This window comes from Carcharhinus amblyrhynchos, chromosome 1 (assembly GCF_965287045.1).
Source record: "Carcharhinus amblyrhynchos chromosome 1, sCarAmb.v2.hapA, whole genome shotgun sequence".
Lineage (NCBI taxonomy): Eukaryota > Metazoa > Chordata > Chondrichthyes > Carcharhiniformes > Carcharhinidae > Carcharhinus > Carcharhinus amblyrhynchos.
In genome coordinates this window covers 47,483,123-47,505,940 of record NC_137324.1, presented here as the reverse complement: position 1 = coordinate 47,505,940, position 22,818 = coordinate 47,483,123, and the positions used below count along the sequence as shown (strand labels likewise).

The 22,818-nt window shown below is 41.1% G+C and overlaps 1 protein-coding gene across 3 annotated transcripts in view; it reads right to left on the bottom strand.

Moving 5' to 3' along the window:
• Positions 1–22,818, bottom strand: part of amacr (alpha-methylacyl-CoA racemase) — a 72,082-nt gene that overhangs the window by 30,359 nt on the left and 18,905 nt on the right. The window contains exons 1-5 of one of the 3 annotated variants that reach the window (XM_080197735.1): positions 21,342–21,426; positions 16,462–16,715; positions 10,888–11,031; positions 8,239–8,399; positions 4,010–4,196 (exon numbers count right to left, since the gene is read on the bottom strand). In XM_080197735.1, coding sequence (XP_080053861.1) covers positions 4,010–4,196; positions 8,239–8,399; positions 10,888–11,031; positions 16,462–16,705 — 736 coding nt within the window. In that variant the 5' untranslated portion in view covers positions 16,706–16,715; positions 21,342–21,426. Of the gene's footprint in view, positions 1–4,009; positions 4,197–8,238; positions 8,400–10,887; positions 11,032–16,461; positions 16,716–21,061; positions 21,082–21,341; positions 21,427–22,818 lie in introns of those variants that run through there. The other 2 variants (XM_080197751.1, XM_080197744.1) reach the window with 2 other exon arrangements.

Below are 22,818 nucleotides of genomic sequence, written 5' to 3'. Positions count from 1 at the left end.
CGCTGACTCGGTGTACTGACCATGCTAAATTCTCCTTCAATGTACTAGAGGATTTTCAATGCGACTAGTGGATTTTCACAGTAATTTCATTGCAGTGTTAATGTAAGCCTACTTGTAATGAATAAATAAACTTTAAATGCTCTCCAAAATGCCAAAGTAAGCCACTCAATTGCTTCAAACCTGCTACATTATCTACCAAAGGGAATGAAAATAAACAGATCATATACAAAGAACATACAAATAACAAAGAACAATACAGCGCAAGAACAGGCTCTTCGGCCCTCCAAGCCTGCACCGATCATGTGTTCCTAACTAGACCATCTGTTTCTATCCCTCTATTCCCAGTCTGCTCATGTGGCTATCTAGGTAAGTCTTAAATGATCCTAGCATGTCTGCCTCAACCACCTTGCTTGGTGGTGCATTCCAGGCCCCACCACCCTCTGTGTAAAAAATGTCTCCTGCATATCTGTATTGAACCTTGCAACCCCCCTTACCTTGAACTTGTGACTCCTTACGTTTGCCATTTCTGACCTGGGAAAAAGCTTCCAACTGTTCACCGTATCTATACCCTTTATAATTTTATAAACTTCTATTAGGTCACCCCTCAACCTCCGTCTTTCCAGGGAGAACAATCCTAGTTTACTCAATCTCACCTCATAGCTAATACCCTCCATACCAGGCAACATCCTGGTAAACTTTTTCTGTACTCTCTCCAAAGCCTCCACGTCCTTCTGGCACTGTGGCGACCAGAAGTGGAAGCAGGATTCCAAATGTGGCCTAACCAATGTTCTATATAACTGCAACATCATATGCCAGCTTTTATACTCTATGCCCCGTCCAATAAAGGCAAGCATGCCATATGTCTTCATCACTTTTTCCACCTGTGCTGCAATCTTTAAGGATCTGTGGACTTGCACACCCAGATCCCTCTGTGTGTTTATACTCTTGATGGTTCTGCCAATTATTGTATAGCTCCCCCCACTGCATTAGATCTATCAAAATGCATCATTTCGCATTTATCTGGATTAAATTCCATCTGCCATTTCTCTGCCCAATTTTCCAGCCTATCTATATCCTGCTGTAATCTCTGAATGTTCATCACTATCCGCAACTCCAGCAATCTTTGTGTTGTCCGTGAACTTACTAATCAGACCAGCTACATCTCATTCCAAATCATTTATATATATATATAAATGATTATCACACAAACAGCAGAGGTCCCAGTACACAGCCCTGCAGAATACCACTAGTCACAGACCTCCAGTCACAAAAAGTCCCCTCCACCATAATAGTGACCAAGGTACCAGAAACAACAACAGAAAACCCAATCCTGATGCCCTTGCCACCATCTGGAAACTTGTGTCAAAACCGAGAGCGCTGTACCACAGGCTAGTCAAACAGCAGACTGATAAATGCAAACTCATGTAATCATACCTAACAGACAATATCTCAGACACCACCCTGGGTATGCCCTGTCCGACTGGCCGGACAAGCCCACAATAGGTGACGAAACAGTGGCATACAGTTACCTGGGAGCTCTCAGCATTGACTTCATGCCCCATGAAGCATCTCATGGCATCTAAAACTAAACATAGCCCTGCTGATTAATACTTACTGCAACCACGTCCAAAGTCATACACCCACCATCAACCCCCTCCCGCTTGGTTGATGAATCAGTACTCCTCCATGTTGAACACTGCTTGGTAGAAGCTGCGAGTGGGTCTGGGTGGGCATTTCAATGCCCAACACGAGGACTGCCTCAGTAGCAACCCTAGTGACTGAACTGACTGAGTCCTTTCAGGCATAACCTGTTAGACTGACTCTGTGGCAGTGTTGAGGAAATCAGCAAGAGGCAAAAAACCTATTTGACTTCATCCTCACCAAAGATACATCTGTTCATGTTATTATTGGTAGGACTAATCATCGCATAGTCCCATCTTCACATTAAGGATGTTGCCCATTGATTTGTGTGACCCTACAATCATGCTAAATGGGATAGATTCTGAACAGATTTAGCAACTCAAAACTTGGTATCCATGAGATGAACCATTAGCAACAGCAGAATTTTATGGAACACAATCTGTAACCTCACAACCTGAATATCCTCCAAGCTACAACGGCCATGCATCTGGGGGGGAGTCAACCCTGGGTCAAGGATGAGTGCACGATTGCATGCCGGGAGAAGAAACAGGCATACCTAAAAATGGAGTGTCATCCTTGTGAAACAAGGACGCAAGACTATTTGCCTGCGAAACTGTGAAAACAGCATACGATAGGTAGAATGATCCCACAACCAATGGGTCTTCTCAATTCTGCAGCCCTTCCATATCCAGTTGTGATTGGTGGTGGACAATTAAGCAACTTATTGGAGGAGGAGGCTCCACAAATATCCCATCCTCAATGATAGTGGAGAGTTCAAAAGACAAGGTTGAATCATTTGCAGCCACCTTCAGCCAGAACTACTGAGTGGATGATCAATATTGGCTTCTTCCTGAGATCACCAGCTAAATGTAGCTTGGGGATATTCAGAATTGTCAGGTTACAGTTTGTGTTACATACAATTCTGCTGTTGCTAATGACTCATAGCACTTCATGGATGCTATGAAATCCTTGGTAATGGACTCCAGCGACTTCCCCAGTATTGATGTTAAGGCTCACTAGTCTATAGCTCCCTGTTTTCTCCCTACCTCCCCTTTTGAGCAGCTGGCTTACATTAGATCCCCCCAATATGTAGGAACCAGTCCAGAGTCCAAAGAATTTTGGAAAGTAACCACCAATGGATCTACTATTTCCAGGGCCACTTTGTTAAGTACTCTGGGATGAAGATTATCAGGACCTGGAGATTTATCCATCTTAAATCTCATCAATTTCCCCAAAACCATTTCTCTATTAATGTTGATTTCCTTCAGCTCGTCACTAAAACTTGTTTCTCTCAGAACTTCTGGTACATTATGTGTGTCTTCTTTTGTGAAGACTGAAGCAAAGAATGAATTTAATTCCTCAGCCATTTCTTTGTACCCCATTATGAATTCTCCCATTTCTGACTGTAAGGAGCCTACACTCGTTTTTGTTAATCTTTCCCTCTTTACATATCTATAGAAACTTTTACAATTAGTTTTTATGTTCCCCACTAGCTTACTTTCATACTCTAATTTCTCCTCCTTAATCAATCCCTTTTAAACTGTTCCCAATACTTGGGCCTAGTGCTTTTTCTTGCCAATTTGTATGCTACTTCCTTGAATCTGATACTTCCTCTAATTTCTCTTGTAAGTCATGGTTTGGCCCCAATTCCTTTACCACTCTTGCGTTAAACAAGAATAAACAACTTCTGGAGATCAGCTATTCATTCTTTAAATGCCAGCCATTGCCTGTCCACTGTCTTTCCATTCAGTAATGTATCACAGTCCATCATGGCCAATCATGCCTTATACCATCACAGTTACCTTTATTGAAATTCAGGACGCTGGTCTCAAAATCAACTACATCATTATCCACCTTGACAAAAAATTCGAACATATTATGGTTGCTCATCCCCAGGGGTTCTCTCACAACTAGACAGCCAACTAATCCCTTCTCATTGTGCGACACCCAGTCCAAGACAGCCTGCTCCCTTGTTGGTTTCTCAATGTATTGCTCCAAAAAAATCATCCCATATGCACTCCAGAAATTTCTCCTCTATTGGACTGTGACTAATTTGACTCTGTCACTCCATGTGCAGGTTAAAGACACCCATTTTCACAGATATATACCATTCCAACCAACATTCTTAGCAATGGCTTAAGGCTTTTTGGTATTTGTGCGATGCACTTGAGACACACAAGAAATATTAAGGCTATAGAAAAGGGGAACGCAAAATATTATTTTATATTAAACTGTGGGAGTCAAACAAGGAACAAAGATGTAAGTTAATGGAATACTGTCAGGATTGATAACAGGATTTCTTTACTTCACATCAAAAGTAAGACTGATAATCAGATAAAGTAGTCATGGCAAAACGAAACACACTTGCCTTCAATCAGCTGGTCATAAAACTTTGGCTCCAAAGCACCAACGGCCATATACTTTCCATCAGAAGTCTTGTAGGTTTCATAAAATGGTGCACCAGTGTCCAGCAGATTTTCACCTCTTTGCCTATTCCAAAGGCCTAATTGTTGTGATTTCCAAAGCCAAGAGCTACAGTAAGCTGCTCCTTCAACCTAACAAATACCAGTCAGATTTTAAAAGTAAAACTGAAATATGGCAATGAAATGTACTTACTTTCAGGTTCATGGATATAAGAAGTTTCACTGGATCTTTCTATTTTATATATTTTTAAAAATTTTATCAAATAACCTTCTCAAATTGGTGACAACAGGTAAGTATTAAAAAAAATGCAAACAAATTTAGTTTCAAAAAATCTAGGAATTCAACTCAAAACTTATAAATCAACCAACTGATAATTCCAGCAAATTTCATAGATGACATTTTTATACAACACAAATGATTTCCTCTTCTCTATCAGTTTAAATATTTACAAACCAAATTGGGTACGCAAGCAGGATTCAAATCATTGGCCCCGTGACTTAGACTGAAGTAGGAGAGACCTGAGCTGTAGGATTCTTAGAAGCAGATTACAGAGGGAACCATTTATCCAAAATTCCTTATAGGCTAGGTGGAGTGTTCCGAGGCCTCACAAGGAAGCCACCATCTTCTGCCAATCCCAATAAAAGACACAGCCTGCAGCTTTCCAACCACTGGTCTAGCCCAGACTCGAGTGTCGCATGGAACATTGTTTTTATTCCATCACATTCCCGACTTGTACCTTGTGGACAGTCTTTAGGGAGTCAGGAGTTAATCGTCTCTGAATTACAAACCTCTGAACTGTTCTAGTAGTTATAACTCAGATCGTATCATTAAATCAACAGATCCTGAGAAGATTGTGCTATTACGTTTTGTCAATTTGAGTACACACTCAATAGATCTACCCCTTGTCTCTTACATCCTAATTAACTCTCTATCTAAACTAATAGATTTCCTCCAATTCCATAAATTCCCATTTTTATTCAGCAGGGGATTGGGGGGCGGGGCGGAGGGGAGGGGGGAGTAGGGAGAACCAGAGCAGTATGCCAGCAGTAGAAATAACTGAGAGATAGCTACAGACGAAGGCCAGTAAGGTTAAGAGGAAGTGCAGTCGGGGAGTAGTTGTTGAACACAGTGGGACTGGTGGTCTAAAGTGCATTTATTTCAACACAAGGAGTATAACAGGTAAGACAGATGAACTTAGAGCTTGGATTAGTACCGTTGCTGCTATCACAGAGACTTGGTTGAAAGACGGACAGGATTGGCAGCTGAACATTCCAGATTTGGATGCTTCAGACAGGTTAGGGAAGGGTATAAAAGGGATGGGGATGTTGCAATACTGGTTGAGGAGAATATAATGTGGAGATGCCAGCACTGGACTAGGATAAGCACCGTAAGAAGTCTCACAACACCAGGTTAAAGTCCAACGGGTTTATTTGGTAGCACAAGCCACAAGCTTTCGGAGTGCTGCTCCTTCATCAGGTGAGTGGGAGTTCTGTTTACAAACAGGACATATAAAGACACAAACTCAATTTACAAAATAATGGTTGGAATGCGAGTCTTTACAGGTAATTGAGTCTTAAAGGTACAGACAATGTGAGAGGAGAGAGGGTTAAGCATAGGTTAAAGAGATGTGTATTGTCTCCAGCCTGGACAGTTAGTGAGATTTTGCAAGCCCAGGCAAATCATGGAGGTTACAGATAGCGTGGCATGACCCCAAGATCCCGATTGAGGCCATCCTCACATGTGCGGAACTTGGCTATCAGTTCCTGCTCAGCGATTCTGCGTTATCTTGTGTTGTAAAGGCTGGTGTGGAGAACACTTACCCGAAGATCAATCGAGTTTGTGTCTTTATATGTCCTGTTTGTGAACTGAACTCCCATTCACCTGATGAAGGAGCAGTGCTCCAAAAGCTAGTGGCTTGTGCTACCAAATAAACCTGTTGGATTTTAACCTGATGTTGTGAGACTTCTTACTCTGAGGAGAATATCTCAGCTATACTGAGGGAGGACACCTCAGAGGGTTCAGGCAGCAAGGCAAAATGGGTACAGCTCAGGAACAGAAAGGGTGCACTCACAATATTGCGGGATTAATTACAGGCCTCCCAACAGCCAGCAGAAGATAGAGGGGCAGATATGCAGGCAGATTTTGGAAAGATGCAAAAACAACAGGGTTGTTGTGGTGGATGATTTTAACTTTCCTAGGATGGAAAAGTCAAGTACTAGGGGACATAAGAACATAAGAAATAGGAGGAGTAGGCCATCTAGCCCTTCGAGCCTGCCCCGCCATTCAATAAGATCATGGCTGATCTGAAGTGGATCAGTTCCATTTTCCCCCTTTCTCCCCATAACCCTAAATTCCCTTGTCTATCAGAAATCTATCTACTTGTGACTTAAGTATATTCAGCGAGGTAGCCTCTACCACTTCAATGGGCAGAGAATTCCAGAGATTCACCACCCTTTGAGTGAAGAAGTTCCTCCTCAACTCTGTTCTAAACTGCCCATCCCCCCCCCCCCCATTTTGAGGCTGTGCCCTCTAGTTCTGCCATCCTTTCTAAACAGGAAGAATCTCTCTACCTCTATCCTATCTAGCCCCTTCATTATCTTGTATGTCTCTATAACATCCCCCCTCAGTCTTCTAAACTCTAACGAGTACAGACCCAGTCTATTCATTCAATCTCTCTTCAAAGCTAACCCCCTCATCTCCGGTATCAGCCTGGTGAACCTTCTCTGTACTCGCTCCAAGGCCAATATATCCTTTTGCAAATAGCTTTAAGGTGCATGGGAAAAAGTTTAGAGGACATGTGCGAGGCAAGTTTATTTTTTACACAGCAGATGGTGAATGTCTGGAACGCACTGCCCAAGGAGGTTGTGGGAGCAGGTGCGATAGCAGTATTTAAGGGCCAACTAGACGAATGAATGAATAGAATGGGAATGGAAGGATACGGACTCCATAAGTGCACAGAGTTTTAGTTTAGGCAGGCAACATGATCAGCGCAGGCTTGGAGGGCTGAAGGACTTGTTCCTGTGCTGTACTTTTCTTTGTTCTTCTTTGTTCTCCAATGGAGAACATGGTTGAATACCTTTTGAAAGTCCATATAAATGACATCTATAATGTTAATTACCTCAAAGAATTCAAGTCACTTTTACCCTTTACTGCTCCATACTGACTGTCCCTCATGATCAACTCATATTTGGTCAAAAACTCCAAACACTTTTTCTCCTAACCAAATTTTCTTCAAGTAGCATTAAACTACTAGACCTACAATTTTGATGTTTGTCCGTCTTAATTGTTGAGAAATATTGGCAAGTTTTCCACTCAAGGAAACAATTCTAAATTGTGTGTTTTGGAAGATTACAGCCAAGACATCAACAATTTGCCCACCTCTTTCTTTTAACAACTAGGATTAGAAACCATCAGATCCTGGAGATTAGGCTATCTTTAATAACATTAATTTCACTAGCATTATTTTTATTTTTGCTTTATTTATATTGAAACTAGTTTGTTCCGCCTCTTGATTTACTTTTAGATTGATATCTCCAATTTTATATCAAATATGTTTCACATAGCCCATATCTGTTTTCCCTAGATCTGTAAAAAACATTAATAGTTGTTGCATGCCAAGTTATTCTCACCTGACGAAGGGGCAGCACTCCGAAAGCCACTAGCTTTCGCTACCAAATAAACCTGTTGGACTTTAACCTGATATTGTGAGACTTCTAACTGTGTTTACCCCAGTCCAACGCTGGCATCTCCGTATCAGCGGTAATAGCCCAGGGTTTTGCAATTGCCAGAAATATTCCACAAATAGGAGGGTTCATCCTCTCCGATCAGATTACATAGAAACGTAGAACAGTACAGACCCTTCGACTCTCAAATGTTGTGCCAAGCTATGTCCAAACCCAAGATTAAGACATCCCACTCCCTATCATTCTGGTGTGCTCCATGTCCGCTTGGAAGTTCCTGAAGTGTCCAACTTCACTATCACATCAGGCAGTGTATTCCACACCCCAACCACTCTGAGTGAAGAACCTACTTCTGACATCCCTCCTATATCTCCCACTATGAACCTTATAGTTATGCCCCTTAGTAACAGCAGGTTCTCCTGTGCTCTTCCTGACTCCCCACTGGTATCAGGGTAGAGGTTTTACGGTTATTTTAGTTAAAGACTCAGCTCACCATGTTTGCATCAATGACCTGTCCTTTTCCAGATCGTGTTCTCTCATACAGAGCCAGGATTATACCCATGGCACACATAACTCCACCTCCAGCAAAATCAGCCGCAACGTTTAATGGAGCATAGGGATTCTCGCCTTTTCTGCCAAATTTTGACAGTAGACCTAAGTTCCAAATAAATGTTGTTAGTAAACTGCATAGCAATAACACCATAGCATAAATGTTCTAAGAGAAACAGATCTCTTCGAGTTCTCTACCAAAGGCAGGTAGGGCAGGGAGGCAGGTTCCAAATTCACCCCAGCCAGAATGAGGATGAAACCCTGGCTGTTGACACCAATCCGATCCACACCAACTGTTCAGTCAACCAGCCCTCAAAAGAGTCAGAGTTGCTATGACAATATACACTTTTCAAATGCATATTTGTAGCCTGGAGCTATGGAGTCTGATGGCAGAGGCTCCAATTTCTCTCCATCACATGGCTGACCAAGAACGTCTCACTACCGTTTGCCTACCACCGCAATAGGACCACAACAAGCACCATCTCCCTGGCCCTGCACTCAACCCTGGAACACCTAGATGACAAAGACACCTATGTCAGACTCCTATTTATTGACTACAGCTCAGCCTTCAACCCCATTATTCCTACAAAACTCATTTCCAAACTCCGTGGCCTGGGATTTGGCTCCTCCCTCTGCAACTGGATCCTGAACTTCCTAACCCACAGACCACAATCGGTAACGACAGGCAACAACATCTCCTCCACAATAATCCTCCAACACCGGTGTCCCACAAGTCTGTGTCGTCAGTCTCCTACTATACTCCATACACACCTGTGACTGTGTGGCCAAACTCCCCTCCAACTTGATTTTCAAAATCCGACCCACCAAAATGGGTCGGATCTCAAACAATGACGAAAATTTGGTGAACTGGTGCAGCAACAATAATCTCTCCATCAATGTCAACAAAACAAGGAGATAGTCATCAACTTCAGGAAGCATAATGGAGGATATGCCCCTGCCTATATCAATGGGGATGAAGTAGAAATGGTTGAGAGCTTCAAGTTTTTAGGTGTCTAGCTCACCAACAACCTACACTGGACCCCATGCCGACACTGTAGTTAAGAAAGCCCACCAACGCTTTTATTTTCTCAGAAGACTACGGTGATTTGGCATGTCCGCTACAACTCTCACCAAAGTTTACAAATACACCATAGAAAGCATTCTTTCTGGTTGTATCACAGCTCGATATGGCTCCTGCTCTGTCCAAGACCGCAAGAAACTAAAGAGGACAATGAATAAATCCCAGTCCATCACTCAAACCAGCCTTCCATCCATTGACGCTGCCTACACCTACTGCTGCCTCGGAACAGTAGCCAACATAATTAAGGACCGCATACACCACCGACGTTCTCTCTTCCACCTTCTTCCGTCATGAAAAATATACAAAAGTCTGTGGTCATGTACCAACTGACTGAAGAACAGCTTCTTCCCTGCTGCCATCAGACTTTTGAATGGACCTACCTTGCATTAAGTTGATCTTTCTCTACATGCTGGCTATGATTGCAACACTACATCCTGCACTCTCGTTTCCTTCTCTATGGACAGTACACTTTGTCTATATAGCGTGCAAAAAAACAACACTTTTCAGTGTATACCAATACATGTGACCATAATAAAGCAAATCAAATCCTCTGGACCCCAGGAATGACTGATAAACCTGCAATGATAAAGACATTTTAGAGTGACCTGAAGCAATCCTTTCAAGGACTGATGGGTAGGTCTCTTATCACCAAGTAATCAATCAGCAGAACACGCAGTTTGCATACTCCTCTCCTTGGTCTCTCAAAATTGCATTGGGGTCCCATTATCATTACATGCCTCCCAGTGTTTGTAAGCGAATGAGGTTGTCACTCATTTCCAGCAGATTATAAACCACCATTTAAAATGCCAGCGGTAAGGGGGTAGTAACTATTGTGGTGCGACATCATGCTGCCTGTCTGCTTGTGGCTAGCAGAGGGGATGTGAATTGGCTCCAATATTCATTAATCTATATTATCTAGATAAGTAGCATTGCATTTTACACTTGCTGGCAATGGTGTAATAAAAATAACTTTAAAAAGTATCTCTGCACAAAAGCGCCATAGCATTACTTAAAATATTATCCAGCTAGTAGGGTGGCAACAGTACAGTCAAATGAAGGGGAAAGCGAACTAATGATGTTGCTACATTGTATCCCACTGAAGGGGGCTTCAGAATAATCTGCTGGGAAGTGTTTTACACTGGGGTTACGCTAAATAATACATGAGCTAACATTCAAGAAACAATTCAAAAATTACATTGAATGGTAGCACAAACTAATGCTGCAAGTATGCCTCACTGCTACAACTTGCACATTATTCAATTGGATTGATTAGTCATATAAATATTGTAGCCATGCCAAAAATTCAGCGTTACAAAAAAAGTAACTTAAAAATTTCAAAAATGGAAAGGGTTCAGTAAAATGAAAACTTATACCGATCTATCAGAATAACATTTTAATTGAATCTCTCCCTTTCTGTTCAAAATTTAATAACTCTTGTGAAAATAGTTCATTTAAACAATTCAAATGATTTTTTTCTCCTGAACTAGATTGCAATAAATAGATTCCAATTACCTGACACAGCAATGTAGTTGATATCATGCCCGGCATTTCTGGAATATAACCCACTTTGTCCAAACCCAGTCAACCTGGCATAGATAAGCTTTGGATTCTGTCCAAGTACATCATCAGGACCAAGACCCAGGTTCTCCATGACACCTGTAAAGGGACACATGTTTCACTGACTTGGAACAGCGAGCCATATAAAATTAACTCTTCCATGAACACAATTACAACATTGATAAAAGTAGGCCAAGTCAGGAGTGTGATGGAATACTCTTGCTCTGTGCAGCACCAACAACACTCAAGAAACTTAACACCATCCAGGAGATAGCAGCCCTTTTGATTAGCATTCCTTCCAAAAACATTCATGTCTTCCCCCCCCCCTTCTTCACTGACAGACAGTGGCAGCAGTCTGTACCATCTACAAGATACACTGCAGGAACTCACCAAGGTTCCTTCAGCAGCACCGCCAAACCCATAGCTGCTAGCATCTGGAAGGACAAGGGCAGCAGACACACAGGAACACCACTCACTGATTCGCAAGTTCCCTTCCAAGTCATTTACCATCTTGACATGGAAATATCATCATTTCTTCGCTGTTGCTGGGTCAAAATCCTGGAATTCCTTGCCTAACAGCACTACGGGTGTATCTACACCTCAGGGATCGAAGCAGTTCAAGAAAGCAGCTCACCACTAGTTTGCCAAGGGCTATTAAGGATGGGAAATGAATGCTGACCTAGCCACTGACACCCACATCCTATAAATACGTAAACCAAAACAAAGTACCACAATTTACTCCACAGAAAGCATCTGATGCCTACTGACATCCCAGAGCAGGGGATTTTTTAAATTAATTGATGGTTTCACTTGAATGTAGTTTAATATTAAGTTTGCTAAACAGCAGTTTTGATTCCTATTTATTAGAATTAGCAAAGAAAATGCTGTTTAAGTTAGAATGTCTTTTCAGCTTGAACGCTCACTAATTTCAAACTTTTAATCTGCAAAAAACAAGAAAGCTTTTAGAAAAGCTAAAGAAACAAAAATGACAAAACTAAGGGTTACATGTCAGTGGCTAGGCCAAAACACTTGCATGTTGGGATTGTGATCGGGTAGAACAGAGACTGGAAGATACCTGACTGGATGAAGTTTTGTGCGATTTAGCTTTTGAGATTCAGCATTTGTACACTCGTCAGAGATTTGAGCTAAGGCTGTGATGATTAGGTATGTAATACCCCCTACCCAAGATTAATGTCATCCTCAACAGTTCCTTGGAAACTGTTGTTGAAACCTTGCATATGTAAAGTCTCAAAGTTTTACAGCACAGAACGAGGCCTTCAGTCTAATGTGCCTGCATTGACCTTACAGCACTTATATTTAAAGAAAAAAATCAGACAATTATGAAGTCAGTTTTGAACTATGGAACAAACAGTCCGAAGAAACTTTAAATTTATTCTAAAATCTAGCAACTGCATTTAAACAGCCTAAATGTACCTGTATTTCTAATTACCTGACACTGAAAAAGGTGGAATCAAAATTCTTTCCCTGTTATCCCAATGTAGGGAAGATGTCTGCATAGGTGACGACTTTTAAATTAGATCAACATATGGTTAGATTTCACTTGCTGTGATGAAGTAATAGTGTTGATAATTAGTGTCTGATTTCCAAAGAATGAAATTTTCAGTCTTATCAAGGTTGCAGAAAAAAAATTAAACTACAACCTACTCAGTAACTGGCTGATATTTCATAGGGAGGGTCAGAGCCAAGAACACAAGGACCTCTGCACTTGCCTTTACATACTCAACTACAGAATACTGCACCCACTGGTATCAATCTGCCCTCTTAAATCTATCAATGAATAACTCACCATTATGCATCATCACAAATAGGCTTCGATCAACTCACCTCTCCTGTCTCCCAGTCCTGACCAACATTGCCACCAAACTGCAGTCTCTCACACCACCAGCACTCCCTCCCCCACCCCGCGCCACCAGGTCCCACAATCCCCTCCTCAACAGGAAATTGCAACAGGTAAGTTACTGGAAAACATCTACTTCAAATCAATCCTACCTTATTCAGTGACATCCTCAACGCACCAGCAATATGCTTTCCTCACACCACCCCATATATTTAGCCCTACCACACCAAGGACCTATGTAAGTGCATTTGGAGGAGAAAATATCCACCAAAATTGATTGTAAACTCTCTGCTCATCTATCCAGCTTTGATTTCCCACAATGACATTGAGCCCGTTTAAACCATTTGCAGACAGCCATGCCCTCTATGCAGTCACCCAACATTAGAGGGGTCACCCAGACATCCTGGCTGCAGCTATGATGCAGTCCAAACTAACATTCTCACTATCAAGGCGTGTCCATGAACTAATCTTGAAGGCAAGTTTAAAGAAGCTCATCTAATGAATGACAAGCTCAATGGCTATGCACACCCTAAAAATAAAATAAACCAATGATGAAACACGAGGATAAAGCCATCGTTACAAAGCTAAACAGATGTCTGCATCAGTTTTACATTTCTGAAGATAGTACCGTAGTCCTTGTATTTCAGGACAAACGTGCAACTAAAATTGCTTAAGTAAACAGTGATATGATTGTCCTTTAAGGCTAAGGGTGGTTTATGACCTGATATTATTTACTGCAGAATGCTCATTAAAATGGGGGAGGTTGTATGTGAACCTCTGGCATATATATTTAATAGATCATTTACAAAATAAAATTTTAAAACACTGTAAAGAGGAATGGTAGCTTATGACCTTTGTAGGGGTGTGAACTCTGCATCACATCTGGAGTCCAAGTGATGAATAGTAATTAAAATAGAAAAAAAAAGAGTGAGAGCGGGTGTGCTATGATCCTCCTACAGCAATGGTTCCAAAGCCTTTATAGGTCATATGATACCTCCATACCGTAAAAATATTTTGAGGCATAGCTCCTATATTCTCTGAACTGCCCTTGAACAAAATACTTTTTTGAGGCAATTTTCAGCCTGCATTCTCCCAAGCATTTTTCACTTAAGGTTTGCTCCTTGCAGCACATTCTCTAATTGGAAACTGTTTCTTCTTTTATTAATTTGATTGGCTCCTGTTTCACACACTGTCTTCCTTCCTTACTAGGAACTTCATTCTAATCTTATCCCCATCCTCTCTCCTGTTTTTTTTTAACCTCTCTGTCTTTCTCACTTCTAGAAGTTTTGTGCCCTTTTTGAGATTTTTCTGAGGATGCATGGGGCATTTTCAGTTCCAAGCCCTGTTGGTCATACTCATGGGTGTGACCAACGTAAAAAGTCTAAACTGCACACATGTGGCTCTTTCCCGGCCTGAGCTTCATCAGGTCTTGGAGATACTGACCACAGACCTGAAGACACAGGTTAGTTTTCATTTGATTACATGAATTTTTAATCATTTTGAATTTTTCTTCTGTGGCACATTTGGCAGGTCTTCACAGCAGATCAGCGTGCCGTGGCACACCAGTTAGGAACTACTGTTCTAAAGAGTAACAACTTTAAACAAATAAATTTGAACTACCAGTTGGTAGGTGAAAGGATGATAATATTTCAAGTGTTAAGACTTATTATAATAATTAGACTAATTATTGACTAAACCCTATTTTTGTAGGGAACTCATACTTTAACTATAAAATTGAACTTTTCCCTTTTACTTCCAATACAACTGGAAAACCCACTTCAGAGGTATACTTCACACTGTTCCTTAACTAGTTTTTTGATTTTCCTGGAACTAGTCCCAAGTTCTCAAGGGCTTACTTCCATTCTCTTCCTTTCCCAACAGCTAATTTTAAACACACAAACTATCTTTCACACTGAAGATTTGTTCCTGGAGAATTGCCCTCCAATGCAAACTAGGTCAAATTTTGAGGCTGTTTCAAACCCATATCAGTTTGTTTTTTCCAATCCAAACACGAGCTCCCACCCGCACTCTTGTGCAGTGAATCATAGAGATATTTGATTTTTGCTCTCTTTCTCCTTCCCCAGATCTTGGCAGACTAACTTGTTTGGGAGCTTCAACGACATTCTTCGGAAAGCCTAAACCCTGATCTCTCAATGGCTTCCCTCTCAAAGCCCATCTCCATGGCAGGTTCACAACTGCACCATGGAAATGCAATGTAAGTATATTAATAACATGTCTGTCTCTCCTCAGTGGAAGATTTGAATGCCTCAATATCTGCTATGGCAATGGTTACGTGCACAGTGGGTGCCAGATGCTTTTCAGGATCGAAGCAACATCCTCCACTTCTGTTCTGCTTGTCGTAGATAAGACAAAATTAAATCAGGTTCTAGCATTTTCTTGTTTGAATTGGGACATTGAATTTTAATTCTTTTACTCTTTTCTGAAATGGGCACAATATTGATTTGGCTAAATTTCTAGGGGCAAAGTTGTACTTTAATTTCATAGGCCTGGACTTGGGACTTTTGTCATCTTCCTTTTCATGTGTTCACCTGGACCTTGCTATGTGCGAAGTTCTCTGAAGCTGATATTTTTCACGGCGTTCAAAATCTGAGGAAATGGCATTTCAATTGCCTGACATTTTCAGAAAGCTGTCAACCATAAAATTACATGAAATGGGCTGCTGCGCCAGTCAGCAATCTCGATCACCTTCAAGTGAAATTTGATGGATTTTTCTTCATATTAAGCAACACCTGCAATACACCAACAGTGCAGCATTCATTTTGAATAATTATATTTGTGCGGATGAAAGGATAATTATAGAAATATTCTAATACCAAAGCATTTGAGTGTAAAATCGATCATGATTTTTATTCAGAAAACAAGCTCAGTCAATGAAAAATAAGGCACAAAACCTGCGGCTAGCTAATTACAAATCCAGACCAGAGAAGCTATTAGGTTGCATTATGGCTCAAGATCATTATCAAACAGACCCAGAATTATCAAGAACCTGAAATCTCTACGAGAGGCAACAAGCATAAGGAAACAAAATTGATGGGATTGGGGATTGTTAGATCATCCAACAGCTCTACCACATCTCAACTCTTATTTAATTGGTATGTCAGAAAATATTGTAATGCTACTTTGACCCAGGATCATCAAAGAAAATCAAACGTATGATATAAATTGCATGACAATTGAAATTCAGGACCACGACAGAAATTATAGTTCATTCACAGTGCTGACAGTCATAAGACTCTGAGATTCTTCTGCTGTGTTGTGCATGTATTAAAATCTGTTCCATTATAAACTAACTTGTGAATAAGTGAAATAAAACTTGTAATTAAAAAGTTAATTGGAGTCCTTCACATCACACCAAAGGAACAATGTTTCAGTGAATATATGGACTCATCAAAAATACCAAATACTCGAAACATTGCTGAGGATAGACACTCTGCAATTATTTACTTTGAACCTGGCTCCAGTGCTGGTTTCTGATCAGCTTTTAAGGGGTTATACTTCAGACTGTATTTGAAATTAAGAATTTTTTAGCTAAAGTATATATTTATAAATAGAGTTACATTGGGATCTAAGAATGCACCACAGAATGTAAAACTTAGAAATTATTATTATAGAAATTATAGAATCACCAGTACAACTTGTTTGCATCTTACCTCTCCGAAAAGGTTCAATGACGACATCAGATTGATTACAAAGCTGCTTCAAAACCTCTACTCCCCCTGGTTTCTTCAGATTCAAGGCCACTGAGCGTTTGCCTCGGCCTAACACATCAGCTGTACCTGTGCCTGTTCGATCTATGCGCACGACTTTAGCGCCAAAATCAGCCAAAATCATTCCACACAAGGGAGCTGGTGCCAGACCAGCAAGCTCAATTACACGAATTCCTGCTAAAGCCATTCTGTTTCACCTGTAAAAGGAAGACAGTTCTATGTTAATTAAACAATACTTAATTAAATTAAACAATTATATAAATATAGCTCAAAAAATGGGGTATGAAAGGCAAAGCATCCACAATATTCTTTGTTGAATCTTAAATGCAGTCCCTTTTAACTTGATACTTACCAGATGCCTGTAAAGGCAGGGTTCAGGAATGCGTGTTAACCTGGTGGTGATGAGGTGGGAGGGTGGTGGCAGATCTTAAAGGCGGAGGGACAAATGGCAAAGTTAGAAAGGTAGAAGTTCTTGTTGAACTTAATGGCAGTGCCTCATAGAAACACAGAAAATAGGAGCAGGAAGAGGCTATTCAGCCAATTGAGTCTGCTCAGCCATTCATTAGATGTGTGGGTTAAGTTGATTGGCTACACTCAATTGCCCCTAAGTGTCAGGGGGACTGGTTGGGGAAATATGTGGGGTTACAGGGATAGGGTCTGGGTGGGATTGTTGTCGATACAGGCTTGATGGGCAGAAGGCCTCCTTCTGCACTACAGGGATTCTATGGCTGATATGCCAATTCAATAGCCTGATCCCACCTTCTCCCTATATCCTTTGACCCTCTCGCCTCAAGTGATATATCTGTTTCTTTAAAATATTCAATATTTTGGGCCAAATTACTTTTTGTGGTAATGAATTATATAGGCTGATGACTCTCTGGGTGAAGAAATTCTTCCACATCTCTGTCCTAAACCAGCTACCCTGTATTGTTGGATTGTGATCTCTGGACACCCAACCATCAGGAACATCTTTGTTCCATCTCCCTTGTCTAGTCCTGTTAACATTTTAGATGAGATTCCCCCCACCCTCCCGCATCCTCATCATTCTTCTGAACTCCAACACAATCTTTCCTCATACGTCAGTCCTGCCATCCCAGGAATGAGTCTGGTAAATTTTCTCTGCAGTCCCTCTAGAACAAGCGTATCTTTCCTCAGATAAGGAGGCCTAAACTGCATACAATATTCCAGATGTGGCCTCACCAAGGCCCTGTATAACTGCAGCAATACATCCCTGCTCCTGTATTTGAATCCCCTCCCTACGAAGGCCTTTTTTACTGCCTGCTGCACCTACGTGCTTACTTTCAGTGAACAGCGTACGAGGACACCCAGATCTCATTGCACACGCTCTTCTCCTAATTGCCTTCCCAATTTTACTACCAAAGTGGATAGCTTCATTTTTATCCAAATTATACTGCATTTGCCAATCTTTGCCCACTCACTCAAGTTGTCCAAATCACACAGAAAGATCTATGACTCATGGTAAATATTCTTCTTCCATTTTCTGGCTTGCAGGCTCCCTTGAGGGGACTGGGGTACAAGACCAGGAATGTCCTGAAGGAGACAGTAGCATAGTGGTAATGTCACTTGTCCCAGGATACTGCTTTGGCGACCAAGCTTTGAATCCCACAATAGCAGATAATGAAACTTGAATTCAATAAAAATCTGGCATTAAAAGTCTAACGGTGACCATTAAAACAATAATCGTAAAGACTCATCTGGTTCACTGATGCCCTTTGGGGGACCATTCTTACTTGGTGTGACCTACATATGACATAACACCCACAGCAATGTCACTTAAATACCCTCTTAAATGGCCATGCAAGCTTAAGGATGTTTAGGATAGGCAAAAAATGCTGGCTCAGATAGCGATGCCCACATTTCATGAACTAATATAAAAAAATAAAAGCAGCAACCTGAAGCTGGCAGTTTTTTCAGTTTCATTCCAGCCCTGGAACACCCAAACCCTAGCCAGAAGCTGCAAAATTGTTAATGTGGGCAACATGGTGGCTTACAATGGTTGGTACTACAGTCTCACAGCGCCAGCGACCCATGTTTAATTCTGGCCTTGGGTGACTGACTGTGTGGAGATTGCACATTCTCCCAGTGGGATTCCTCTGGGTGCTCTCATTTCCTCCCACAGTCCAAAAATGTGCAAGTTAGGTGGACTGACCATGGTAAATGCACAGTTACGGGAAGAGGATGAGGAGTGCACCTTGGTAAGATGCTTTTTCGGAAGGTCGATGTAGTTTTGAGGGCTGAATGGCCTACTCCTGTACTGTAGAGATTCTAAGGTTCTAACTTGGCTCCCCAGCTCAATTAGAGCCCAATTTAAATATAATAATGCAATGCCTAGGCTCTCCAAGCGGGACATGTGCCATCTAAACTGCTACCAACCGCGGGAATAAAGGTTTAATCTTTAACACCCTCCCCAAAAGCAGGTGAGGGTAAACACTGAGGCCTCATTAACAGTACTTGCTGAATGTTACCAGCATTGTTTTGCCTCAGAATTTTAGCAGCTGTGATTTTATATTTTTCATCCTTTGTTTTTAAACAGTGAACAACCAATATTGGATATCTTAACTATTCTATTTGTACAATGTATGGTAAATGTCTAAGTAGGCAAAAGTCTAATACCACAAATTAGGGAGTATCAAAAATCATGCACTCAAATAATCATAGAAAGTTAATGGCACAAAAAGAGGCCTCTTGACCTACTGTGTCTGCACCAGCTGACAAATATCCTAAATTCCTCTTTTCAGCATTGGTCCATAGCCCTGCTGGTTACAGCACTTCAGGTGGACATTCAGACACCTTTAAAATGAGTTAAGGGTTTCTGCCTCTTGTATACTTTCAGATAGTGACTTCCTGATCTCACTATCCTTTTGGTTAAAAAAAAGTATCCTCACACCTCTCAAATTACTTTAAACCTCTGCCCCCTAATCACTGACCTCTGCTAATGTGAATAACCCCTTCCCTCTCTATTCTAATCAAAACACAAACAGTTTTATATATCTCAATCAAATCTCCCTTCAGCCTCCTCTGTTCCAAGAAGAACAGTTTTTAAAGCTTATTTATTAGTGTCACAAGTAGGCTTACATGAACACTGCAATGAAGTTACTGTGAAAATTCCCTAGTTGCCACACTCCAGCGCCTGTTCAGGTATACTGAGGGAGAATTCTGCATGGCCGATGGACCTAACCAGCACACCTTTTGGACTGTGGGAGGAAACCCACAAAGAACGGGCAGAACGTGCAGATTCCACACAGTGACCCAAGCTGGGAATCAAACCCAGATCCCTGGTGCTGTGAGGCAGCAGTGCTAACCACTTTGGCACTGTGCTGTCTTAGCCAAGTTTAACAACGTCAGTCTATCCAATTTTTCCTCATAGCTGCACTTTTCTGACTTCAATTTTCACGTTTGATTTTGCTCTTGAATCTACTGTCTGGTATCCATCTCCCTGCCAAATGAGAAACTCTTCCCATCAAAACTAGCAAAATGTCCCACAAGGAACTCAGTCCCACCTCTGTTCAGGTGCAACTTGTCCAGCCTGTACAGGTCTCATCTTCCCCTGAGCAGGTTTCAATGTTCCAAAAATCTAAAACCCTCCCTTCTGCACCAACTTTCCAGCCACACATTCATGTCTAATCCTCTTACCCCTGTGATCACTTGTAAATGGCTATTGGAGTAATCTAGAAAATACTACTTTGAGCTTCTGCTTGCTAATTTTCCCCAAATCCTGCCTGCAGGATCACAGTTCTCTTTTTACTCATGTTAGTACTGGTATGGACCACAACAGCTGGCTATTCACCCTCCCTCCTCAGGATGCTCTGCAGCCGCTTAGTGAGATCCTTGACCTTGGCACAAAGGAGACAACACACCAGCCTGGAGTCACATTTGCTGCTGCAGAAATACCTGTGTATTCCTCTAATGACTGAGTCACTTATCACTATGGCTTTTCCTTGTACCCCTTGTATAGCTGAACCACCCTGGTGCCGTTGATTTGCTATGGCTACACTCCCAAATGAACTATCATTCTCATCAGTATTCAGAATTGAATATTGGTTGGAGAATGGGATGCACTCAGTAGACAATTGGTGGTCACCCAATGCCTCTCTTATTTGCATACTTTTAATTGAAAGAGTGACCACATTTATAAACATGCTATCCATATAGCTCTTAACCTCACAGATACACCATAGTGATGCCAGCTGCTGCTCAAGTTCTGAAACCCAGAGATTAAACTGCTACAACTGGTAACATTTCCTGCACCAATGATTACCCAGGATATGAAAACTATCTTGGGTTCCCACATTGCACAGGACATGCATCATCAGCATTCGAGTAGCCCTGCCATTCCTTTAATTTATCTTGCTACTACTAAAGAAACCTTATCAATACACAAAGTTCATCTATTTATTTTGTAAATTTGTTATTACACTGTTAAAATAATATAGTAGAAATTTGCATTTTCCTAATTTAGAGGCAAGGAAAGAAAAACTCAATTACAGGAGGCTGATAAACAAAAAGGCATAAGATGGATTACCTGAACCAAATTCCCAGTTTTTCACTCAACTTCTCATCCAACATACATCTCATTCAGCATGGTCTCGTGTCTATGCACCTCTTTATGCGTGCAGGTTTAAAATTGATTTGCTTTTCTGGAGAATTTCTGATGTAGTGGTGATCATCTATTGCTGATTGACAAATAACTGCCACTTCCAGCATTCCTTGTTGAACGAGGCTATTAATCTCACATTGTTTAAAAGTAGAAACCTAACTCTTAATTCACGTTGAAAGTTAAGAAAAGTTCCATCAGAACTTACCACCTGTACTAGATCCCGAACTTGTCACTCAATCCACATTTCACTCAGTATAATCTCGGGTCTGTTCACACCTTCTGCATGTGAGTTTGACACCTCTGCTTATATATAGAGACTCTGGTGACTAGTTAGGTAGCACAGCTTTCTGCTACAGTGATTATTGTCAAATATTTTCAAAAAGATTGAAGCTCAAAAGTTAATCTTAACTGAAAGATTAAGGCTTTACATTAGTAAATATGACACCCAAAATGTTACATCATCTGTTCTTTGCAGAGATGCTGTTTGACCAACTAAGTTTTCCATCATTTTGAGTTCTTCTGTCTCAGGCTTTGGAGATTGAATTTTGCTGTGTCTGTATTCACAATAATTTTGAGTGATCAGGAAGTCCTACACAGAGGTTTGTCCCTTAAATCAGAGGCTGAGTGGAAAATTCAGCTCCTTGTTAATGTTTGTCCACTACAGGCAGCAACTTGTACTGAATTAAAGTTCATTGCCCTTCTGGTAATTTATTCAGAGTTAATTAGTAAGGGGAACAAAGTACTCTGAACCTATTCATAAATGGTATTAAGTAATGTTTTAGGGTCAGTGTCAACTTCTCTGTTTTTGACTCTGGCCCTTACTGACTCCCACCTGGTTTTGCTGTTGTTCTAGGGAGTTAAGTTCAAATTCTGCTGTGGGCAGGTATTTGTACAATAGTTTTGTAAGAAATTCCAATTCATCTTCCACTCTTTGAAGTATGGGAATTCAGATTGGCAATCAGAGGGGATTGGGGGTGGGGGGGCAACTGTGGAGAGAAAATTCTGAAACTGATACCTGCAAAAAAATGTGCAACAATGTAAAGAAAACAACTTGCAATTTCTCCACATAAAATGAGGGAAAATCACCTCAAATCTTGCTATAATCATTCATTTTCCTTTAAAATGCAACTATACCCATAATTTCACTGCATTTTCATTAGAACATGAGAAATAGGAGCAGGAATAGACCATTCAGCCCTTTAAATCCACTCCAGTATTCAATGTGATCATATTTGGCCTTTCATTTCAATACCATTTTCCTGCACTATTCCCATCAGATTTATGTTTTTAAATATGTAGGAATCGATCGTATGTCTTGACTGAGTCTTCATAGCCCATAGAATTCCCAAGATTCAGACCCTCTGGTGATGAAGAAATTCTTCCTCATCTCAGTACAAAATATCCTGCCCCTTATTGAGCTGAGCCTTCAGGTCCATGCCCCTTGCCCCTCACTCTTCACCATAGAAATCATTCTTTCTGGCTGTATCAAAGCTTGGTACAGCTTCTGCTCTATCCAAGACTGCAAGAAACTATAAAACGTCGTGAATGTAGCCCAATCCATCATGCAAACCAGCCTCCCATCCACTGATTCTGTTTACACTTCCCGCTGCCTTGGCAAAGCAGCCAGCATGATCAAGGGCCCCACTTACCCTGGACATTCTCTCTTCCACCTTCTTCTGTCA